The sequence below is a fragment of the Camelus ferus genome, chromosome 7, assembly GCF_009834535.1.
Source record: "Camelus ferus isolate YT-003-E chromosome 7, BCGSAC_Cfer_1.0, whole genome shotgun sequence".
NCBI lineage: Eukaryota > Metazoa > Chordata > Mammalia > Artiodactyla > Camelidae > Camelus > Camelus ferus.
The window spans coordinates 46,169,556-46,189,420 of NC_045702.1; the positions used below are offsets into that span (position 1 = coordinate 46,169,556).

Below are 19,865 nucleotides of genomic sequence, written 5' to 3' on the forward strand. Positions count from 1 at the left end.
GTGTTCTGCTTCTAAAAAATTGAGGTTGACCTTTTAAAGAGCTAATTCTTAACTGTGTAAAACGAGGAAGGATTGGTATAATTACAGTATTGAATATTGAAGTTAATGCAAGTAACTACTGAATTTGGCCAGGGTGAGCAGGTTCCTCGCTGGGCGTAGCCTGTGTTGCTTGGGCACAGCTGGAATGGAGATCTGCAGCCGGTGCAGAGTGCCCCCAGGTGGCAGGTTGAAAAGGCTGCACCATACTGCTCTGAGTCCACAGGCTTGGCTCTTTATTTAAAAATGACCAGTTCACATACGGACCATGTATCCCAGTTCTTCCTGTAAGAAAGCCAGGCAAAAAGGAACATGTTACCAGTGAGACTTGGTTTTTCTCTTCCTGTCTTCAGCAGATGTTAGCAGTGTTAGATCATAATCCAAGCCTCAGCCTCTTTATGGAGTAGAAAAGCAGTGGGTGGATTCTCTTGATTTGTGTAAGTGACGGTAGAGAGAAAGAGGAGAGACGAGCCTTTTGTGAGAAATAAGGTAAAGAAAATGAACACTTAGGACTTACAGATAGTTTGGAAGGTTGCAGATCTAATGCACATGTGTGTCTTGTACTAGGACTCGGCATGGAATGACAAGCTTCAAGTGCCTGGGTGCTGGTGTATACAATTTTCCTAATATCTTGAGGCAGTTAAATTAGCTGAGTTTCCAGCATAGTTGGAATTGGCTTCCTTTCTTGGTATTAATATGTAATCTCCATTTAATGTCAGTAGTGACCCTTGGTATGAAAATTGATGTATGGTTTAAAGCTTTGGGCTAAAGTGAAAATTTTGCCAAAGGTTAGCATGTCTTTGACCTTTTCGGTTTAACATGCAACCTGTAATTTTTCTGAATCTATTTAATATGGTTATGTAATTGGTTAGATTACATTTGAAATCAGTAAGGTTGAATATAGTTAAGAGGATAGACTTTGGAGCTGCAATGTCCAGAACTGTTTTCTCATGTTTTCACTCATGAGTGGTGTGTACTTGGACAAGGTCAACTGTGCTTTTGTCTCCTACTCTGTAACATGCTGACTGTGAGGTTGGATGAGATAACAGACACTGTCTTAGGCAGCTTGGACTGCTATAACAAAATACTGTAGACTGAGTTTTGTTTGTTTGTTTGTTTGTTTGGTAGACTGGGTTTATTTCTCACAGTTCTGGAGGCTGGAAAGTCCAACATCAGGATTCAGGCAGATTCTTAGGGTTCTTGGTGAGGGCCCTCTTCCTGACTTAGACAGATGCGTTCTTGCTGTGGGTTCCCCTAACCGTTCTTCAGTGTGTGCCTGTGAAGAGAGCCCTGGTCCCTCTTCTTAAGCAGTTATCCATTGTGGGGGCTTCACCCTTATGTCCTCATGTAAGCCTAAATACTTCCCAAAGGCCCCACCTCTGAATACGATCACTTTGGGGGTTAAAGCTGCAACGTAGAAATTTTGTGGGGAGGGGGACATAAACATTCAGTCCATAACAGACATAAAACATTCTCTTGTTTATATTCTTATTTATATCTGGTGTCAAACTTTACTGGGAAAAAAGATGCAAATATCAAAGACGGGGAAAAAAAATCTAGTAATCTAAAACTTGAATCGAAAATTTGGTTGACCTCTGTGTTTTTGGGTTCTACATCTGTGGATTCAACCAACTGTGGGTCAAAAATATTTGTGGGAAAAAATTTCCAGAAAGTTACAAAAAGCAAAACTTCAATTTGCCTTGGGCCAGCAACTATTTATATCTCATTTACATTGAAATTGCAGCTATTTATGTAGTATTTACATTGTCTTAGGTATTGTTAAGTATCTAGAGATGATTTAAAGCATATGGGATACTACTCATTTTATATAAGGAACTTGAGCATCGTGTGGATTCTGGGATCTGAGGAGGTTCTGGAACCAATTCCCTGCAAATATGGAAGGATGACTATAATCAGCATGAACACATGGTTTATTTCTCTTTGAAACAAAATGTATATTTTCTAGCTCTGGTCCAGGAACAGTGATCAACCCAATAACAGTGAGCACCCTAGTGACCAGATTATGTCTCTGTAGTACTTGTGACAAAAAGGAACCAGTGCTCAGTGTAGATAAAACTGGATAAGATGGGGTAGGTGGGAAGTGTGCACGTTGAACCTGGATTATAATAAGAGAAAGCAAACATCTCTCAAAGATTACTGGAGTCACTTTGAAAGATGCAGGATCAACTCAGAGGCTTCCATAGACTAGCCAAAGATTGGGAATTTGAGCCTCAAAAAGAATTAATGTGGTAGAGGTGGGGCGGGAAGGCGGTATAGATCAGTGGTAGAGTGGATGCTTAGCATGCGTGAGGTCCTGAGTTCAATTCTCAGTTCCTCCAACTAAATAAATGAACAAAACCAGTTCCTCCATATAAATAAAAATATAGATAAATAGGTTTTATCTATCTATTTATCTATCTATCTGATTACCCCCTGCCCAAAACCAAACACAGAAAAGAAAGTTTCATCAAGAAAAAAGAATTAATGCAATGGATTGATACACACAAAATATCTATGAACCCATAATGACGCTGAAAAGAAATAAGCATTTGGTCATCTTTGGACAATGCCAGGGGACCAAGTCATTATTCTGAAAAGTTTAAAATAATAATGTCTTTGATCTCCTGGAAGAAAAGATTGAGATGCGGATTTGCATATGAAGCAGATTTATTTTGGAGATGATTTCAAGAAGCAAGCATGAGGGAATGGGGAGAGTGAAATGGGAGTTTAGGACAAGCCAATGAAGAATACTTTACTGAGGTTGCCATAAGGAAATAGGACCTTAGAGAAATGTACAGAATGCCTCCCAGGTGGAAAACTGGAGCATTTATCTACTGGTTTCCACATTTCCCTCCGTAAATCACAGATTGTCTTAAGAGTTTCATTTCTTTTCTGCTTCTGGGCTGTTCTAGAGCTCTGCTGAGGCTTTGGAGAAAAACCTGAGATAAAACAAAGATGCATAAGGTGTGTGCTTAGGGATGGAAAGATGTGGACAGCTTCAGTGTGCTTGGACTGTCCACACAGCTATGGATGAATCAGGTGAGTGAGGGGACGTGAAAAGGGGTCCAAAATCATCTGCAGAAGAAGAGGAATCACTCATCCTGCCTTCACTGTACTTACTGTGGATCAGAGTATCCAAATGCTTGATAAAAGAAAGTTATTCCTTATGGAAGAACTCCAACTAAATAAAAAAATATGGAAGGCATGATAGAATGAGAAAATCTGTTTTCAACCTTGAATGAAACAGTAGATTTAGGCAATGGTCAGTAGTGATTGCAACATCCAGGAAGACGACCAGTGATAACATACTTTATCATGGAAGTACAAGACTCCCCCAGGGATAGATTATTGTCTCTCCCCAAACAAACAACCAGCAATGAGCAAAAACAAATCAAATCTTCAGATTTAATTACCACTTTTATAGAGGTCAGAGTAATATATTAAACACCACCATGGGAGTGTAATTAACAAAATCCAGACGGTGAGAAACCAGAGGACAAATGACAGGTTTTGTGTTTTTTATTTTCCAAATAAGTTGCAAGGATAAAAAGGGAAATATGTAGTTACTGAGACTAGAGTCCTACTGAAGCAACTGAAATGCATGGCTCTTTTTGGATACTGATTGAACAAACTTAAAAAAATGAATTGGTGAAACCTGAAGTCTGACTAGATATTTAATGTGAACATTTTGTCCGTTGTTAAGGACTAGAAATAGTATTTTGGCTACTTAAAGAATCATTTTTAAAGGGATATAAATGTAAAAGGCTTAAAAATGACAAAAAGTTTGGTTTATAGTTACATTCTGGGAGGCAGGCGTTGGGATGGGAGAGGAGCACGGTAACTTCAATTGTCTGGTTCTAATTACTTGGTGAAATAGGTTCGTATATGTCTTATGCTTTGTAATATAAAGATATTACATATCATTGTATGTCAAATTCAACATGACAGTTATTTAAAATGACACAGGGGATGCAATGGATAAACCCAGAATGAGTAATTGCACGAGATTTATGAACTGAACCTACAAATAAATAGCAAGAAAACAGAGTGAAGGGAAACTTTTATGTCAAACAGACCTAAGAGACATTGTACGTATGTGCATCTTGTTGGGATCTTGATATGAACAATCAACTGTAAAAACATAGTTATTAGGCAATTGGAAATAAAAACAGTGGTTATCTGTTATCAAGGGATTTTTGTTAATCATTTCTAGGAGCAATAATGGTGACACAGTTATTTTTAAACAAAAAAGTTCCTTTTGTTGGTATTTACTGATGTGCTTCAGCATGACAGGCCATGTAAGTGGGACTTGTTGGTACAGGTGTGATACAGATAAACAAGGTCAGATGATCCTACATGATAACTGAAGCTGGTATGGGCTTATGGAGGTTGATTTTATTTTTCTCATTTGATGTCGATTTGAAAATTTCTGTAAAATCAATTTAAATCAGTTCCTTTTATTACTAAAAGTCTTGAAGATGCCTTTTGGGGTCTACTTGAGCTTCTCTGTTGATTTTTTATCTTGTAATTAGATGAAGTTTTAATAAATTATGAGTACTCCCGCCCTTTATGTTTAAATTTATTTATTTTTATTTTTTATTGAAGTATAATTGATTTGTAGTCTTGTGTTGGTTTCAAGTGTACAGCAAAGCGATTCAGTTATACATATATACTTCTTCAGATTCTTTTCCACTGTAGGTTATTACAAAATATTGAATATAGTTCCCTGTGCTATATAGTAGGTCCTTGTTGTTTATTTTATATATAATAGTGTGTATCTGTTAATCCCAAACTCCTCATTTCTCTCTCCCCCGCATCCCGCCCTTTCCTCTTTGGTAACTATAGTTCCAGTTTGTTCTCTATGTCTGTGAGTCCCTTTCTGTTCTGTAGATAAGTTCATTTGTATCTTTTTTGTTTTTAGATTCCTCATATAAGTAATATCATATAGCATTTGTCTTTCTCTGACTTCACTTTGTTGAAAATTCAGTACTCATTTTTTTATCATAACTATTTCAAGCATAGTAAGCATTTTTTAAAGGTTAAATGAGAACTTAAACTTCACCCCATTTCACCATTTTCTCTGTTTGGGGGGAACCCTTAAATTCTGTATGGTTAACTTAGATTGTTTTCAAGGTTTTTAATACACATAAAATAGCACAAATGATTGAATCAGCATTTTCTTGGTTTTTGTTCTCTAACTTAAGATCGTTAGAAATGTTAGTAGCTCCTGGATAGCAGATCTGGGTCTTGTTTTCTTCCCTTTCTGTATATTATAACAGATGTTAATTTAACTATCAGTTGAGTGCTTCTCAGGTGCCAGACACTGTTCCAGGCTCTGAATGTAGCAGTGAGTCCTTCCTGTTATGGGGTGTGATCCTGTACTTCTAGGTGTGTTTTAGGAGGAAGTGAAAAACTGACTTAATTTGCTGATAGTTAAATTGAACTGTAATTATTTGGTAATCACATGGTAGAAACAAATATCAGTATCCATTTTCTTGACTCTTAAGTATTAAGAATCAAACCTAAATATAACCTAATTCTAAAAGCTTAGATGGGAGATAAGAACTCAGGAAACAGGTGATAAAACACTTGATTAGTACAGCTGAGTGGGGGAGATTTTCTCACCTACCTTCCTGCTCAGAAGTTTGTGTTTATGAGCTGGTTGGTTAGAATTCACGCTTTTGCTTGGCCTCTTTTAGTGCTGAGCCTTTTGGCTTTTGTACTGATAAGAGTGTGGAACATGGGGTTAGGAGCCAGAGGTGAAACTGCAGGGTTTGAGAATAGTTACTGGGTAAGTGCGAAAGAACAATTCTAGATGTCAAACACGAACTGTCTGAAAATAATCCTAAATGAAACTTGAGAGAATCAGATAATGGAAACTGGACAGCCGTTAAAGGGACATAATTATTTTGGAGTAACTTCTGATAAGTAAATGGGTATGTTTAAAAAAAGTGGGGAAAACATGGCTAATGGGGTACTTCTAATGTACCAAAAATGGTATCCGATTTAAAGAATTCCTTGGGAGCCCTGTGAAGTAGATTTTTGTTTTGTGATAATTCCCTGCTAGCTGACCTGAACTCTATATACACGCTTATGTGTGTGCTATTGGAAAAAATTTGGGGTAGTATATATACCCAGAAAAGTGATGCCAGTGGAGATGAATACTTAGTTTCTTAACACTGTGCTGCTATTTCTTAACTGTGTCAGATGCTTGATTAAGACAGATTAGCAACTGCAAATGTATAGTAAATAATTCTTACTTCCTTGGTTACCCAGGGTAAATATTTACATAATGTGAGTAACTTTTCTGCTAGCTAAAGCAAGATATGGCAGTTCTGAAATCTGTGTTTTAGAAATGTTTTTATCAGGGTCTATCTTTCTAAGGCTTTTATAGAAAATACAATATAAAACTTATACAGAAGGAGAGATACAGTATGCATCCTGCAGCTTTAACAATTACTAGTGCATGAGTTATTTTTGAAACAGATCCCAGACTAGCATTTGTAAATTCTGAGACTAGGTGGTGCTTGAAAATTTTTTTCTTAAATTGACATTGCCTCACTATCTCTTTGATACACTGTCCGTGGTGATTGTGCTTTGTTTTACTGTCTCACAAAAATAATGTAAGAATGCTTTTTCCTTCACCCTCTATTTTATGATTACAAACAGGATGTACCTGAGTTTGGTTAATCTACATTTTTAGTGTTTCCTAAGGAACAGGCAGTGTCTGTGGCGTTTATTTGTTCTTGTGCTTTGGGGTGAATGGAAAAGACAAAGGACTAGGCTATGAATCTAATCTAAGCTGGTGTTTTGCCCTGGTACTTAAAAATAAGTGGATTATTTGAACCAGAAAGGGAAATTAACTGTAGTTCTAATTCTAGAGGTTAAATAATGTAATTATTTCACTTGAGATGTTGTGCCTAAATGCTAGTCTCATTTTTAAAAAAAAATAGCTAGTTGACTGTAAATTCCTTTTCCTCCTAAGGGTGTGACTAGTGTGGGTATCCGTAGTACAGTCTCACATAATTCATGTGCCTTCCTTCCTTCCTTCCTTCCTTCCTTCCTTCCACCCCCTCTCCTCTGCTCTCTCCCTCTGATATCATTGAGGAGGGGGTAGAAGAGGAGATATATAAGACAATAAATTTTTATTATTTTATGAAATACGTACTGTGTTATATATGTGTGTGTGTGTGTATATATATATAGGCATTTGAACTAAACTGGGGGATTTTTAATGTTTTCTGTACCATAGACTCCTTTGGCAGCCTGAAATGTATGGCCCTCTTAGGATGCTTTTTAATGTATAAAATAAAATACATATGATTATAAAGGAAATCATTTATTTTGAACTACAGTTGGAAAAATGTTAAAATTCAAAATGTGCTGTTAACGTAAGTGACAATTGCTAGCAACACAGCTAACTTTCTCAGTAATGAGTGTACATGATATTTAAAGATCTGCAGCAACTTAATGTGATAGGAAAATACCTGATTTATATTAATGTCAAAAGTACAAGTCTTGTAATTCTACTGTGGTTTGATGCCAGCATTCAGAGTTGAAGAGGGTGCTAAATTTCAGTCAGGGGATAGTGAAAATAAATATGTGATCCCCACCCCACAGCCCGCCCCTCCTATCCAAGTTCCTTGAATTCTATCCATGGACCCCTTGGCTGCAATCTCAGATTAAGAACATCTGGACTAAGGCTTTGTTTGTGTTCTGGGATGCTTACTTTGAGGCTAAAGGATTTGAACTTAGAATACAGTTATCAGATGAAATGTTTTTCAAACATTGTATCTGCCAATTTTAGTGGCTTTTAGAGTAAACCATAACAATTCAATGATGCTAGATTTCCAAATGGTCTCAATATGAATCCTGTGATTAACTTTGTCTCCTTTTTCCTTCTTGGACTGCATTTTCTTATATATATTGATTTGTAGTTAATATAAAATTAATATTTAGTAGTTTCTAAACATCCATCTTGGCTATTAATATCTTTTGCTTTTGTGTTTTTTTTCTTTTAAAAAACATTTTAATTCTTCTGCAGGATTCGGAAACTTCAGATACGAAATATCCCGCCTCACTTACAGTGGGAGGTAAGAATTTCTTTATTTAAAACTAAGATTTCAGTATCTAAGCCTACTCTTAGTTTTTCTGAAGGGGTTTCTCCTTCTCCCACTCTTGGATGTTCTAGAACACAAAATCCTTCTCTTTTATGGTCTGTACCTTGCAGTGGGCTTTTCTTTATGAGGGTACACCATATCTTTTAAAAATCTGCTCTTTGAGATAAAGTTGAAACAGGTACTGGGGTAATTGGGTAAGCTTTTCATTCAGTCACATCCTAACAGAATCTTGTTTGAGATCTTTCTGATGGCTTTTTAAAAATTTTTTTAAATTTTTATTTTTTATTGAAGTTTAGTCGGTTTACAATGTCATGTCAGTTTCTGGTGTACAGCATAATGTTTCAGTCATACATATACATTACATATATTTCGTTCTCACATTCTTTTTCATTATGGGTTACTACAAGATATTGAATATACTTCCCTGTGCTATGCAGTAGGACCTTGTTGTTTATCTGTTTTCTATATAGTAGTCAGTATCTGCAAATCTTGAACTCCCAATTTATCCCTCTTCTCCTCACTCTCCCTTAACTGTACGTTTATTTACTCTGATGGGTTTTGCTAGTTGTATTTAAATATGAAGTTCTCTCCTTGGCAATTTTTTAAAAATAAATAACCTGCTTATTTTATGCTTTGTTTTAAAATGTTACTGTGCTTTCTTTTGCTCAGATGGTGGCACTATAGTGATTGTATATAAACACAAACCTTTTAGCACAATTGAATAGCCTTTATCGGCAATTTCCAAACCATGTTGATGATGTCATGGTGAGAATTTGAGACCCCAGTGGTTGAAAAGATAAAAGGAAAGGTCTGTTGACTCTTCTAGATGATAGAACCTGAAAGTTCTTAAAACCTACTTTGGAAAAGGTGGTACAGGGAAAATTGCTCAGCTTTTTATGTGTTTTTAATATAAAAATCAAGAGTAACTAGCTTTTGTGTGTTTCACATTAGTCTTGCACAGTGATATTTGAAGAGTCACTAAACCAGGACCTTCATCAAAACACAAAGAATGGATAAAAAATTTCTTTGGTAATGAGTTAAGGAAGCTGGTCTGAGGTCCAGCTAGTAACAAATCATTTATGCTCAGAATATTTTACAGAGCATTTATTTTCAGAACAATAGTATTGAGTTTAATCTTTGTAGGAGGAGTTGGTTCTTTGGTCTATGCTGAATATTTTTCAACTTACATAATGTATATTTATTTATTTATTATTTTTTTGGAGGAGGTACTGGGGAATGAGCCCAGGACCTTGTGCATGCTAAGCATGCACTCTACCACTGAGCTATATCCTCCCCCCATAATGTATAAAAAGTATACTTTTGTAGATGGAAACAGTGACTTACTAGATTAAACTCAAAGAATTTTCTTGTTTAGATTAACATTTAGTTTAGGGAATTTAGTAGCTTGGAGGATGGGTCCCTGAATCAAGTGTTAGGGTTTCAAGATTACTGGTTTAATCCTCTTTTAACATGGGCCATGGTAAATGTGATTTTCTGTTTGGGAGCTGTATCTGATGCAATATTGCTGTCAATGAAATAGTCAAATGGTGGCAGCCAATTTTAAGTATGTGAATTATTAGTGCACTAGCAAATCACCTGCAGGCAAGAGGCAGTTTCCTTTTAATTCATTTATAGTTTAATCTCTTCAAATTTAGGTTGCAGTGGCTTATCAAGCATTGCTTGCTGTATTTTTGGTGGCTTCTCAAGCTTGTAGTTTGTTGCATTCTTGCTCATTCTGAGTAAAATTTAATCTATGAGAATAAATTTTTATTTGCCGTATCTAACTTTTCATTTTGCCCTCCCATAGTCCTGTGAGGTAAGATGAAGTTGGTGACATTATCTCCACTTTCAGATGGGCCAGTATGGGCACACAGGATTTAAAGAATTAAGCAAGAACACTGACTTGTAAGAAGCGTGGTTGACTTTTGACCCCTTTACAAATTTTTAAATAGTTTGGAATATTTATTAACAAAAACAAACTTAACTGAGGGCTTATCAGGAGTAGGATGACCTGTTGGAATATTTCTTTCCTTGAAGACTTGAATGAACACTATCTGATTTCCTTTTGGAGGAGGCACTTTGTATAACATTTTATTTGTGCATGCTGAGTGTGCTGGCTGTCTTGTGCCAAAGCCTTATCATAGAAGATGATAACTTTGCATTTGTAGGTCTGTGCTCTCTTAATAATGGAGGGATTAGACTTTGAATCCACCTATTAATCTTGGAATCATTGAAAGTGGAATGACCAGACATTATGTGCCTCCTGATTGGATGCAGTAGGTAATACATAGCAACATAGGTGAAATATTCTTATTAAAAAAAAAGATTTGACTGAATTCAATTTCAATCTGACTTTTGAGTTTACAGGAAATAATAGAAGATAGAAGCACAAATTAAATGCCATGAAGAAAAAAGTAGCCAAGTCCAGAGCATGGGACAAATGACACTGTCTTACTAATCAAGTGATGGCATATTAAAAGGAAAGGGGATTGTTACAGAATAAGACCTAGGAAGAAAGCATATCCCTATACTAAGTTATTTGTGAACCATGTAAACAGCCCTTTGAAGCAGCATGGAGTATCTAGAAGAGCCTTAGAGTTTTTTGTATGTGGGCTTTGGAGTCAGACTTGGAGTTGTATCCCAGCTTCACTACTTACTAGTCTTCTGAGCTCTGAACCTGTTTTTAAAATTCTGAGAGTCTCATTTTCCTCATTTCTAACATGAGGATGATAATAGCCACTTCACTGGGTTGCTATGGGCATTAATAGGATTATGCACGCTGAAGCCCTTTAAAAATGCTTGGTACATATAAGTGCACACTACAATTTCGGAATGATATAAAAACCAAATTTATTCCCCCCCAACTTTAAGTTCTTAGGCTTGAATCACTCAGATCCAGCCTGTAGCACACACACAAAAACCACTAGGTATCACCCCAGGGGAAGCTACACAGGTGCTAGAGGGCTGGCTGCAAGAGCCAAAGGGGATCCCTAGGTAGTGACTGCAGGCAGCAGCTACTGCCCAGAGGGCTGAGCAGGGAGGAAAGGGGTCAAGGGAAGAGGCTGAGCTTATCGGATCCTAGAAGCTTGAAGGAAGAGCTCTGAGTAGCTGAGACTGAGTGAGGGATGCTCCCTGGCCATGGAGGGTGCCTGGGATCGGGGAAGAAGGGATGTAGTGAAGCTGGTTCTGGGAGTGCCCAGAGCAGCTGGAGACCATGGCTGGGAGGATGACGCTGACTCGAGCAGAGGATCTGTGGGAAGGAACATGGGCTGTCTGCACTCCTGCTTTCTAGTCTTCCTCTAGTGCCTTGTGTGTGTGTGTGTGTGTGTGTGTGTGTGTGTGTTGTGTGTAATAGTATCTCATCATCATTTTATTTGCACTTCCCTGATGAAGATACTGATGTAGAGACAGAGATATGGACACAGATATCCTTGTGTGTGTTGGTGACGTACTTAGTCAATTTTTTTGGTCTGTTGCTTTTTCTAGACTTTTATTTATTTATTGTAAATTTGAATGTGTTATTTTGGGTAAATATACTGCAATTATCTTCTCTAACTCAGACATACTTTTCACTCATAGCAGTGTCATTTGACAAACCGAAAGTTTTTAGTATTAATGTATAGTATAATTTATCAACTTTTAAAGAAATTTTTGACTATCCCAACTCATGAAGACATTCTCCTGCACTTTCTTTTGGAAGCTCCATAGTTCTGTATTTCATGTTTTAATGTGGAATTCATCTGTAATATTTATTCTTTTCAAATTTCCACATGGATACCCAGTTTACTCTGTTTATTGGAAAAATTATTCTCCCCAAGTTCACAGTAATGACACTTCTGTCATAAATCAAGGGATTATATATGTATGGGTCTTTCTTACATAACTAGTCTGTTTCCTTGGTTTATTTATCTATTACTGCATCTTTACATACTGTTAGTCGCTATAGCTTTACAAAGCAGAACATCCACAGAAACCAATAGGGAACGGCTGGCAAAGGAGCCACAGAGTGCAGAGTCCCAGCCCCAGCATCACAAAGTTGAAAGATGGATTTGGAACTGAGAGCTTAATATCCAGTCAAAGTTCTATCCCAGGAGTGAAACTTCCTCCCTTGTCCTACCAGTCCTCTTACGAGGCATTTTCTGTGAGGTCATGAGAGAAGGGACAGAGTCTGGAACCATAGCAGTAACAGTCCTGTGAGGCGTTGTATAAAATCTGTAATTGGATTGTTAGTTAGCTTTATACCACTGTGACACTTTTATTTTATATTTATATTTCTTACTTATTTCATCTCTGTGCCACCATATACTGACAAATGATGCAAGGAGATTACTCCCTCATTCTTGGGGTGGCGTGTCTTGCATGCTTTGTATGTCATGCAGGGGTTAAATGATTTCCAGCCATTTAGTTTTGGGTGATGGTAAAGTGTGCTTGTGGACTCTGGACTGGCTCAATGTTTTCGCTACATAAGTGTTTGGGCAGATACAGATATGGGGAAACTAACTTTTGGAAGGCCCTGCTGCTGGAGAGTTAGGTAGGTTTGGTTTTTCCCAAATATGTGGACTGTGGAAGGGAGTTAGAAGCAACTGTTTCTTCCGCACCTCCTACCCTCTTGCCTGAGGCACTTGAAGAGTGGATTTTTGGTGTGACCAGACCTGGAAGGGCTCCTCTACCGAGAGTCCTGATGGTTGACTGAGCTGGATGCTCAGATGCCCTAAGGGAGGTAAACGTGTGTGTGGAGGATTGGAAGGCGCACCTTCTGCAATGGGGAAGAGGTGAGGGAGGGTTAGAGCCCCAGCACAGCACTGACTTTAAACACTTCTGAGAACACTTGTCCTTTTGTCCTGTTCAATGTCTTAAATTGGCCCCATTTCCTCAATTTAAGGGGTGTCTTTCTGCATATAAAGAGAAAGGCCTTTTCAATGAGAGTTTTCCTTAATCTTATTATCTTAATTCTACTTTCTCATCACAGTTACAGGTACTCATAAAATGTTAAAAGGGATACCATCCCTGAAGGGAAATGAAAAACCCATTAAATAAGTAAATGAAGTGTGTAGAGTAAAGGGCAAGTTAGGTTCTCATTTTGGGGTCATGTCTTGAAAGTAGAATGATATTTCCCCAGAGTCAGCTGTCTGGCTAGTGGTCCGCATTGTAAGGTTCTGCGCGCTGACATGGACCTGATTTTGCCCATGATGGAGTGACTTTATTTTCTGAGGCAAACGTTTGAATATGTGATCAGACAAGAGCTTATGGGGAATGTACTTTAAAATTACAGCTTGCTAGAAAATGCATATATGTTGGCTTTGCCTCAAGGCTGAATATCAGGTTTTTCCTGGACTTAATTGAGGCGAGAGGATGAGTATCTTGGGAAGAAACTCTGAAGAGGTTTCCACAGTGTAAGATCCGTTTCTGCCACGTGTGTGTCTGGTGTGACTGAGTAAAGGAAGTGGAAGCTGTCTCCTGGTCTAAACATAGGGAAGTAAAGGGGAGCTCTTCAAACTAAAGCAGCCTCAAATAGCATTCAGTCTTCTCACGTACCAGTGGGTTGGTCTCTGGTTCTTGACGTGGAAAGAAAACAACCAGTACACTGAACATGAAGGCCCAGAGCTACATGTTGAGCTTTGCAATGTAAAATACTGTTGGCTTTTTTTCTCTCAGAGTTATCTAAATGATTTCTCTTTTGAAATTCTTTTAGGTTTTTCTGCGTCAGCTTGAGGCAATTTTTGGAAGTAAGTGGATCTTGTAGGAAATCTTGAAAGTCTTTTCTGTAGGGCCATAGGGTTGCTATTGAAAATAGTGCCTTGTTAGTTTGAACCTACCTCTTAGTAACCAGTTTGAAGAAAGTTGACTTCTAGGGTATAAGGAGTATTAGAAAGCCTTTGCTTCCTTCATGATTAAACAAAGTTTATTCTCTGAATTTGGGGGTAGGGAGTGTGGCATTAATAGTAAGATGTTATAGGAGGAGGCAGAAGTTCCCGTAAATGTAAATTACACTCAAGTCAGTCACGTTCAATTTCTGGTAGAAGGGCTAATGCTTTAGAGAGATGCCCACATTTCAGACAGTAATGAAAAATATACTCTAACAGATAAGGTAGTGTCTCAGAAAAACGACATCCTCTTGTGAGATGAGGCAAGGACTTGTAATGGAGAAGTGCTTAATGAGAGTGAGTTATAGAGGTCAGAAACGTCCGTAAGATTGATAATGGCTTCTTAAAGCTGGTAACATCCCAGTGAAGTCTGAGTCTACGTGGACTCTGACTGTGGTGGGGAAGGCTGATGACTGGAGACCTCCCTGGCTGCACTGCAGGGAAGTAGGAAACAGCAGTATCGTTATGCTAGGTGCTGCAGAAGAAGGGAGAGCAAAGGAGTCTTTATTTAGAAAGAAGGAAGGAAGCAACAAAGTAGTGAGGCCATGTCAACTAGTCAGGGGCGAAAACAAACAGTAGCATAGTTTAAATGGCCCAAAGAGCCTTCATAGTAAGTTGTGATGCGTGTGTGCTGAGAGTTAAAAGATGACCTGGGAAACTGGGGAGAGGTGGGGTGCCTTCCGAGTGAAGAGACTTAGGCAACGGCCTTGGAGTCTGTAAGGTGAAGTCCCCAGTGAATCTTGATGTTCTTAAAAACACAAAAGGGGGAGGATGTAGCTCAATGGTAGAGCGTCTGCTTAGCAAGCACGAGGTCCGGGGTTCAATTCTCCAGTACCTCCATTAAAAAAATAAATAAACCTAATTTCCTCCCCCCCACAAAAAACAAACAAACAAAAACACTGCAGGAGCTGTCATTCATCTTCATCTGACTGAGTGCTGATTCCTTTTGGTGCCCTGGTCAGAAGCTGTACGGTCCATGATGGGTGTGTGAATGAATGCGAAACAGAAATTGATTGAGACTAAAGCTTTTTAAGTATAATCGACAGTGTAAAGCTAACAACATGAGGTACTTTAACTCAAGCAGAAAAAGATACCTGTAGAAACAGTGGGGTTGACGTTAACCATGAACTGAGCAAGAAGTCACAGGAGGCATTAATGTTAAATGTTAGGAATAACCCATTTAAAATCTGCCTTTTGTAGCAGACTTCTTGGTGCTTAAGGTAGTAGCAAAAAAGTACTCTAGGTTGGCGATTTTCAAACTCTTCTCTTTTCTTCAAGGGAGATGGTATGGCAGAAACCTGGTATGTGAACATAGAGTTATTCAGAGGTAGCACAGAACCTTGCCTGGTGATTCCCTCTTTGGCCCTGGGGAATCCCAGGGAAAGGTGTGATACTGTGGTTTATAAGAAATAAATATTGGGACTTTATCTTCCTTTTCTGACCCAGAGCTCCTAAAATCCCTTGAAATTTCCTAAGTGATGAGAGTGATAAAGGGGTCTTTTGATAATGATGTGACTTTTGAAGGCTGAGAGCTACCAACCAGGTGATTAGAGGGTTGAAACTTTGAGTCTCATGTGTGCTCCCCCTACCCTCACCTCTGGGGAGGGGAGAGAGAGGAATTGGCCTCTCCCCAACACCTTGCCCCATGCATCTCTTCCATCTGATTGTTCCTGAATTATCTTCTTTGGTAAAAAAAACCTGTGATTAAGTAAAATGTTTCTGTGAGCTGTTCGAGCAAAGTAATGGAACCCAAGGAGAGGGTTGTTGGAACCTCCTAGCTGTAGCACAGGTGACCCTCCTGGGCTTGCTTTTGGCCTCTGAAGGGTGAGGGCAGTCTTGTGGGGCTGAACCCTTAACCTGTGGAATCTGATGCTATCTCCAGGTAGTGTCAGAATTGAGCTGAATTGTAGGACACTCATCTAGTGTCTCAGAATTGCTTATTGGTGATGTGGGAAACCACGCTCCTCTGCACATTGAAACTGGGTCCAGGAAACCACAAGAGGAGGTTTTGTTGGGACTGTCTGAAAATCACCAAGGCTTCAGTGAATTTGACTGTGAATAGTTGTTAGAAGTAGTTGGTCTCTATCAAATGATTTTGAAGGAACTTAACAGGCAGTTTGAGGAGACCATTGACACTGATAGGGGATCCTTCTTCACCATGACCTGACTCCGAGCACTGGCCAATAAAGAGCTGACACTTGCTGAGCACTAAAGTGCCTGGTGCTGACTTAACTTGTTTTAAACATCTTCACAACAGTCCCATGTCCCCACTTTACAGATGAGGCAGCTGAGGTACAAAGAGGTGAGGTAACTTGTTCAGGGTCATGCAGCTGGAAAGTGGTAGAGTTTCTGCTCTTAATCAGCTTACTCAGACAGGAAACTTCCCCCCTAAAGGTAAATTTCTGTTTCTTGTAATTATCTTCATTTGTTTATTTTCCACATGCCCCTGAAAGTTTGACAGTGAACCCAGTAAAGACTGGATCCTTTCCAGGTCTGGAAGACATTTGTGGTTATGAATGATAAATGGGCTTGGACAGATTATTTGATCAAGTTATTGGTAAACTCTTCCGTTTAGAGAACTGTGGACAGTAGAGTTCTTCATGCATCGTTGTTCTGGGATGGGTCAGACTGTGCCTTGTTAGAAAGATCTAGTGAAGGTATTTGGGGAATACCAGAGCTTCCCTATGACTCCTCAGTGAGGGGTGTGTGGGGCAAGTGTTTCAGGTCCTTATCTGCTACCTTCCTGTGTTGACCATGCCCTTGCACTTGATGCCTGGACTTCTGTCCTGAGGCTCATAGTTCTTCTGAGATGGTCGTCTAAAAGATCTCCATGCCCTTTATTTAAACCTTTTATTATGAAAAATATCAAGCATAAACTAAAAGGCTAATATAATGACACTCAATTTCAACTTTTATCAATACATGGTCAGCCTGTGTTTTTTATTTATAATTCTACCCTCCTCAGATTATTGTGAAGCAAAACCTAGACATGATATCACTTAATTCAGTAAATAATGAAAGCATCTCTAAGAGATAATGTCTCTGTTTTAGTTTGTTAGGGCTGCTATAAGAAAACCTTACAAACTGGGTGGCTTAAAGAACAAACTTTTAATCTCTCAGTTCTTCTGAAATCCAGGTGTCAGCACATTTGGTTCCTGCTGTGGGCTGAGAGGATTTGTTTGAGGCCTCTCTCTCTTCTGATAGCTCCTTGTTTGTAGCAGTGTAAATCTAGTCTTCATGTGGCGTTCTTACTGTGTGTGTCTGTGTCCAGATTTCTCCTTTTTATGAAGGACACCGTCTATACTGGACTAGGGACCACTCTAATGACCTCATTTTAACTTGGCTACATCTGTAAAGACCCTATCTCTAAATATACTGAGATACTGGGAATTAAGTATCTGTATCATATGAATTTTAGGGAAGACACAATTCAACCCATAAATCTCTTTAAAAAATTCACATATGAGATTAATAATAACTTTCAAATATCAAATCTAACCATTCATAATTCCTTGATTATCTTTTTAAAAAATGATGTAAGGATCCAAACAAGATCTTTCTCAAGATATTTAATCTACAGAGTCTTTTTTTTTTTTTACAATGTAGTGCACTTTTTGAGGTTAGTTTATTCTGTAGAATGTTCCGCATTCTTATTTTGCTGAACTGTATCCACATGTGGTCACTTAACATGTTCCTCTGACCCTTGTGGGACTTGGATTAGACTCAAGTTCACTTCGGGTTTATTGGACGAGACAAAGTAATAGATGGTGATGTATTCTTTCACCAGGTGGTACATGATGTCTGACTTTGTGATGTGAAATGCCACTGATCATTGCTTAGATTCATTGTTGTGAGGCTGTAGGGTGGTGATATTCTAATTCTACAGTTTCTTCATTAATAAATAAGCTTGAATGCATTGATTTCTTCATTTCTTAGCTGGAATGCATTTGTAAAGAGGAGTTTGTGATCAGATATTTAATTACTCTGAAGTACAGTTTACAGAGGAGAGAGAGGAAAAATACTTGGTTCTTTCCACTTACTTACTACCTTATAAGTATTGTGTGCCTTGGCATCCTACAGGGTGACCAGTAAGTTTTTTGGTTTTTTAAGCAATGAGTTTTTGTGTGTGTAATTATGAGCTCATGAGTTTAAACCTAATTAGGTTTCAAAATTACTGGAATCATTCTTAGTGATACTCAGATTATCCTATCCTGAGAGGCCTGTCAGGGTCCTTTCGGTTCTCCCTCAGTAGTTATAGCTTCCTTGGTTTTGGTTTAAGAAGTCCCAGATTCATCTTGTACATTTCCTGTTCCAAGGATGGGAATCTGCCCTTCGTCCAAAAAGCTTAGTTTCTGGGAAACTAGAGAGATAGTATGTTCATGCCCCTCTCGGGACCACATCCATGGGTATTTCCTTGCTTGTTCATTTTCTTGGCAGCATTTATGCCCTCACTTCTCTCCCTGCAGGTTTTAGTCATGGCTACTCTTGTGTATTATTCCCCAACATGTGCTTTTCCATTTCTAAGGGTAAACATTTCCTTTATTTACTCTTTGTTTTTTCTCTCTTGGAAATTCCCCTTGTTTTTACTGGATTTTTTTTTTTTTTTTTTTTTTTACTTGGAAGCAAACATTCACTGGAATAGCCGTTGATCTTAAGGTGTCTAAAACCAAACTTTTTCCCTCTTGAATCATTGCTTTGCTTTCTCTGAAATTTAATATTACTTAGGTCATACAGGTTTAGCCTTGAGGTCATCCTCAATTCTGTCTTCCTTTTGCTCTCTGGCCACTGGAACCAGGTGTCCTTAAGGTCCCTTCCCACTCTCATCCCATGCTTCCTTTGGTGTTCTTTCCTGTACCCCTGGCCACCATCCTGTAGAGGATTCAGTCTTAAGTCCACCATTTTAAGCATTGCTGTGTATAAATGGAAAAAAACAGCATTGCAGGCACAACCACCCAATGAGGGTGACTGTAGAGGGCTGCTGTTGTGTGTTCTCAAGCTTTAAAACCATTTTTAGAAGTGTCTGAGCATGAATTTTAGGATTCTGATGAGTGCCAAGTTGTGAAATTGCTCTGTCAACTTCATAATCTGCAAATGGGTCCTGTAACTCTTGAAATGAAAGTAATCGGTCCTTTCTGTCTGAGTTACATTAGACTCCCCACAACCACAGATTTCTTGTGGTTGTAAACGGGAACGGTCATAAAAAAAGAGGTCTTTGGTTTCAGTAGTATTCACCTGAAGTCATGGGAGATTAAAGAAATAATTGGTAAGTCTCTGTTTCTGATTTGTATGCTTCCAATACTGCTTCAAAGTTCAGATGGACAACTAGGAATAAGTGATCTCGTGAATGAAGACTGAGAGGAAAAGAAGTTAACTACTTGGGTTGGGAAATAAAGTAATAGTTACCCAAACTTCAATGCTTCATGGCCAAATAGCTGAACAAAGTAGCTTTAAAAAACTTGTTTTAAAACTTTAATCTTTTTTCTGCCTGGGATCGATCGATCTTTGTTTTCAACTCTCAAGTGCCCTCAAAACACTTACCTAACCCTGGCTGTTTTTCTGTGCCAGATGGTACCCTAAATATGAAGTAAGAGGTTTATTGGCTTGATTGAGAACATTGAGAGAGAGGACCTGTGTCATTTTTATTGACAGCATTTCTGGTATCAAATACATGATGTCTTTTTCAAAACCACTTCTCTGACCCTCCAACACCACCTAGATGTCTTTCCATCCAATTCAGTTCTCACACTTAACTGTTGGATTTAGCGTCAGACTCCACAAGTTACAGGTTCCATCTCACAGGACTGCCTTCATCTCAGAGGCAGGGCACAGCGGGATGCCCAGGCTA

At 38.5% G+C, this 19,865-nt stretch overlaps 1 protein-coding gene across 3 annotated transcripts in view; it reads left to right on the forward strand.

The window, feature by feature from the left end:
* Nucleotides 1-19,865, forward strand: part of IGF2BP3 (insulin like growth factor 2 mRNA binding protein 3) — a 122,522-nt gene that overhangs the window by 28,203 nt on the left and 74,454 nt on the right. For all 3 annotated transcript variants that reach the window (XM_006179193.3, XM_006179194.2, XM_032483854.1), the window contains exon 3: nt 8,081-8,129. In XM_006179193.3, the coding sequence (XP_006179255.1) occupies nt 8,081-8,129 (49 nt within the window). The remainder of the gene's footprint in view (nt 1-8,080; nt 8,130-19,865) is intronic.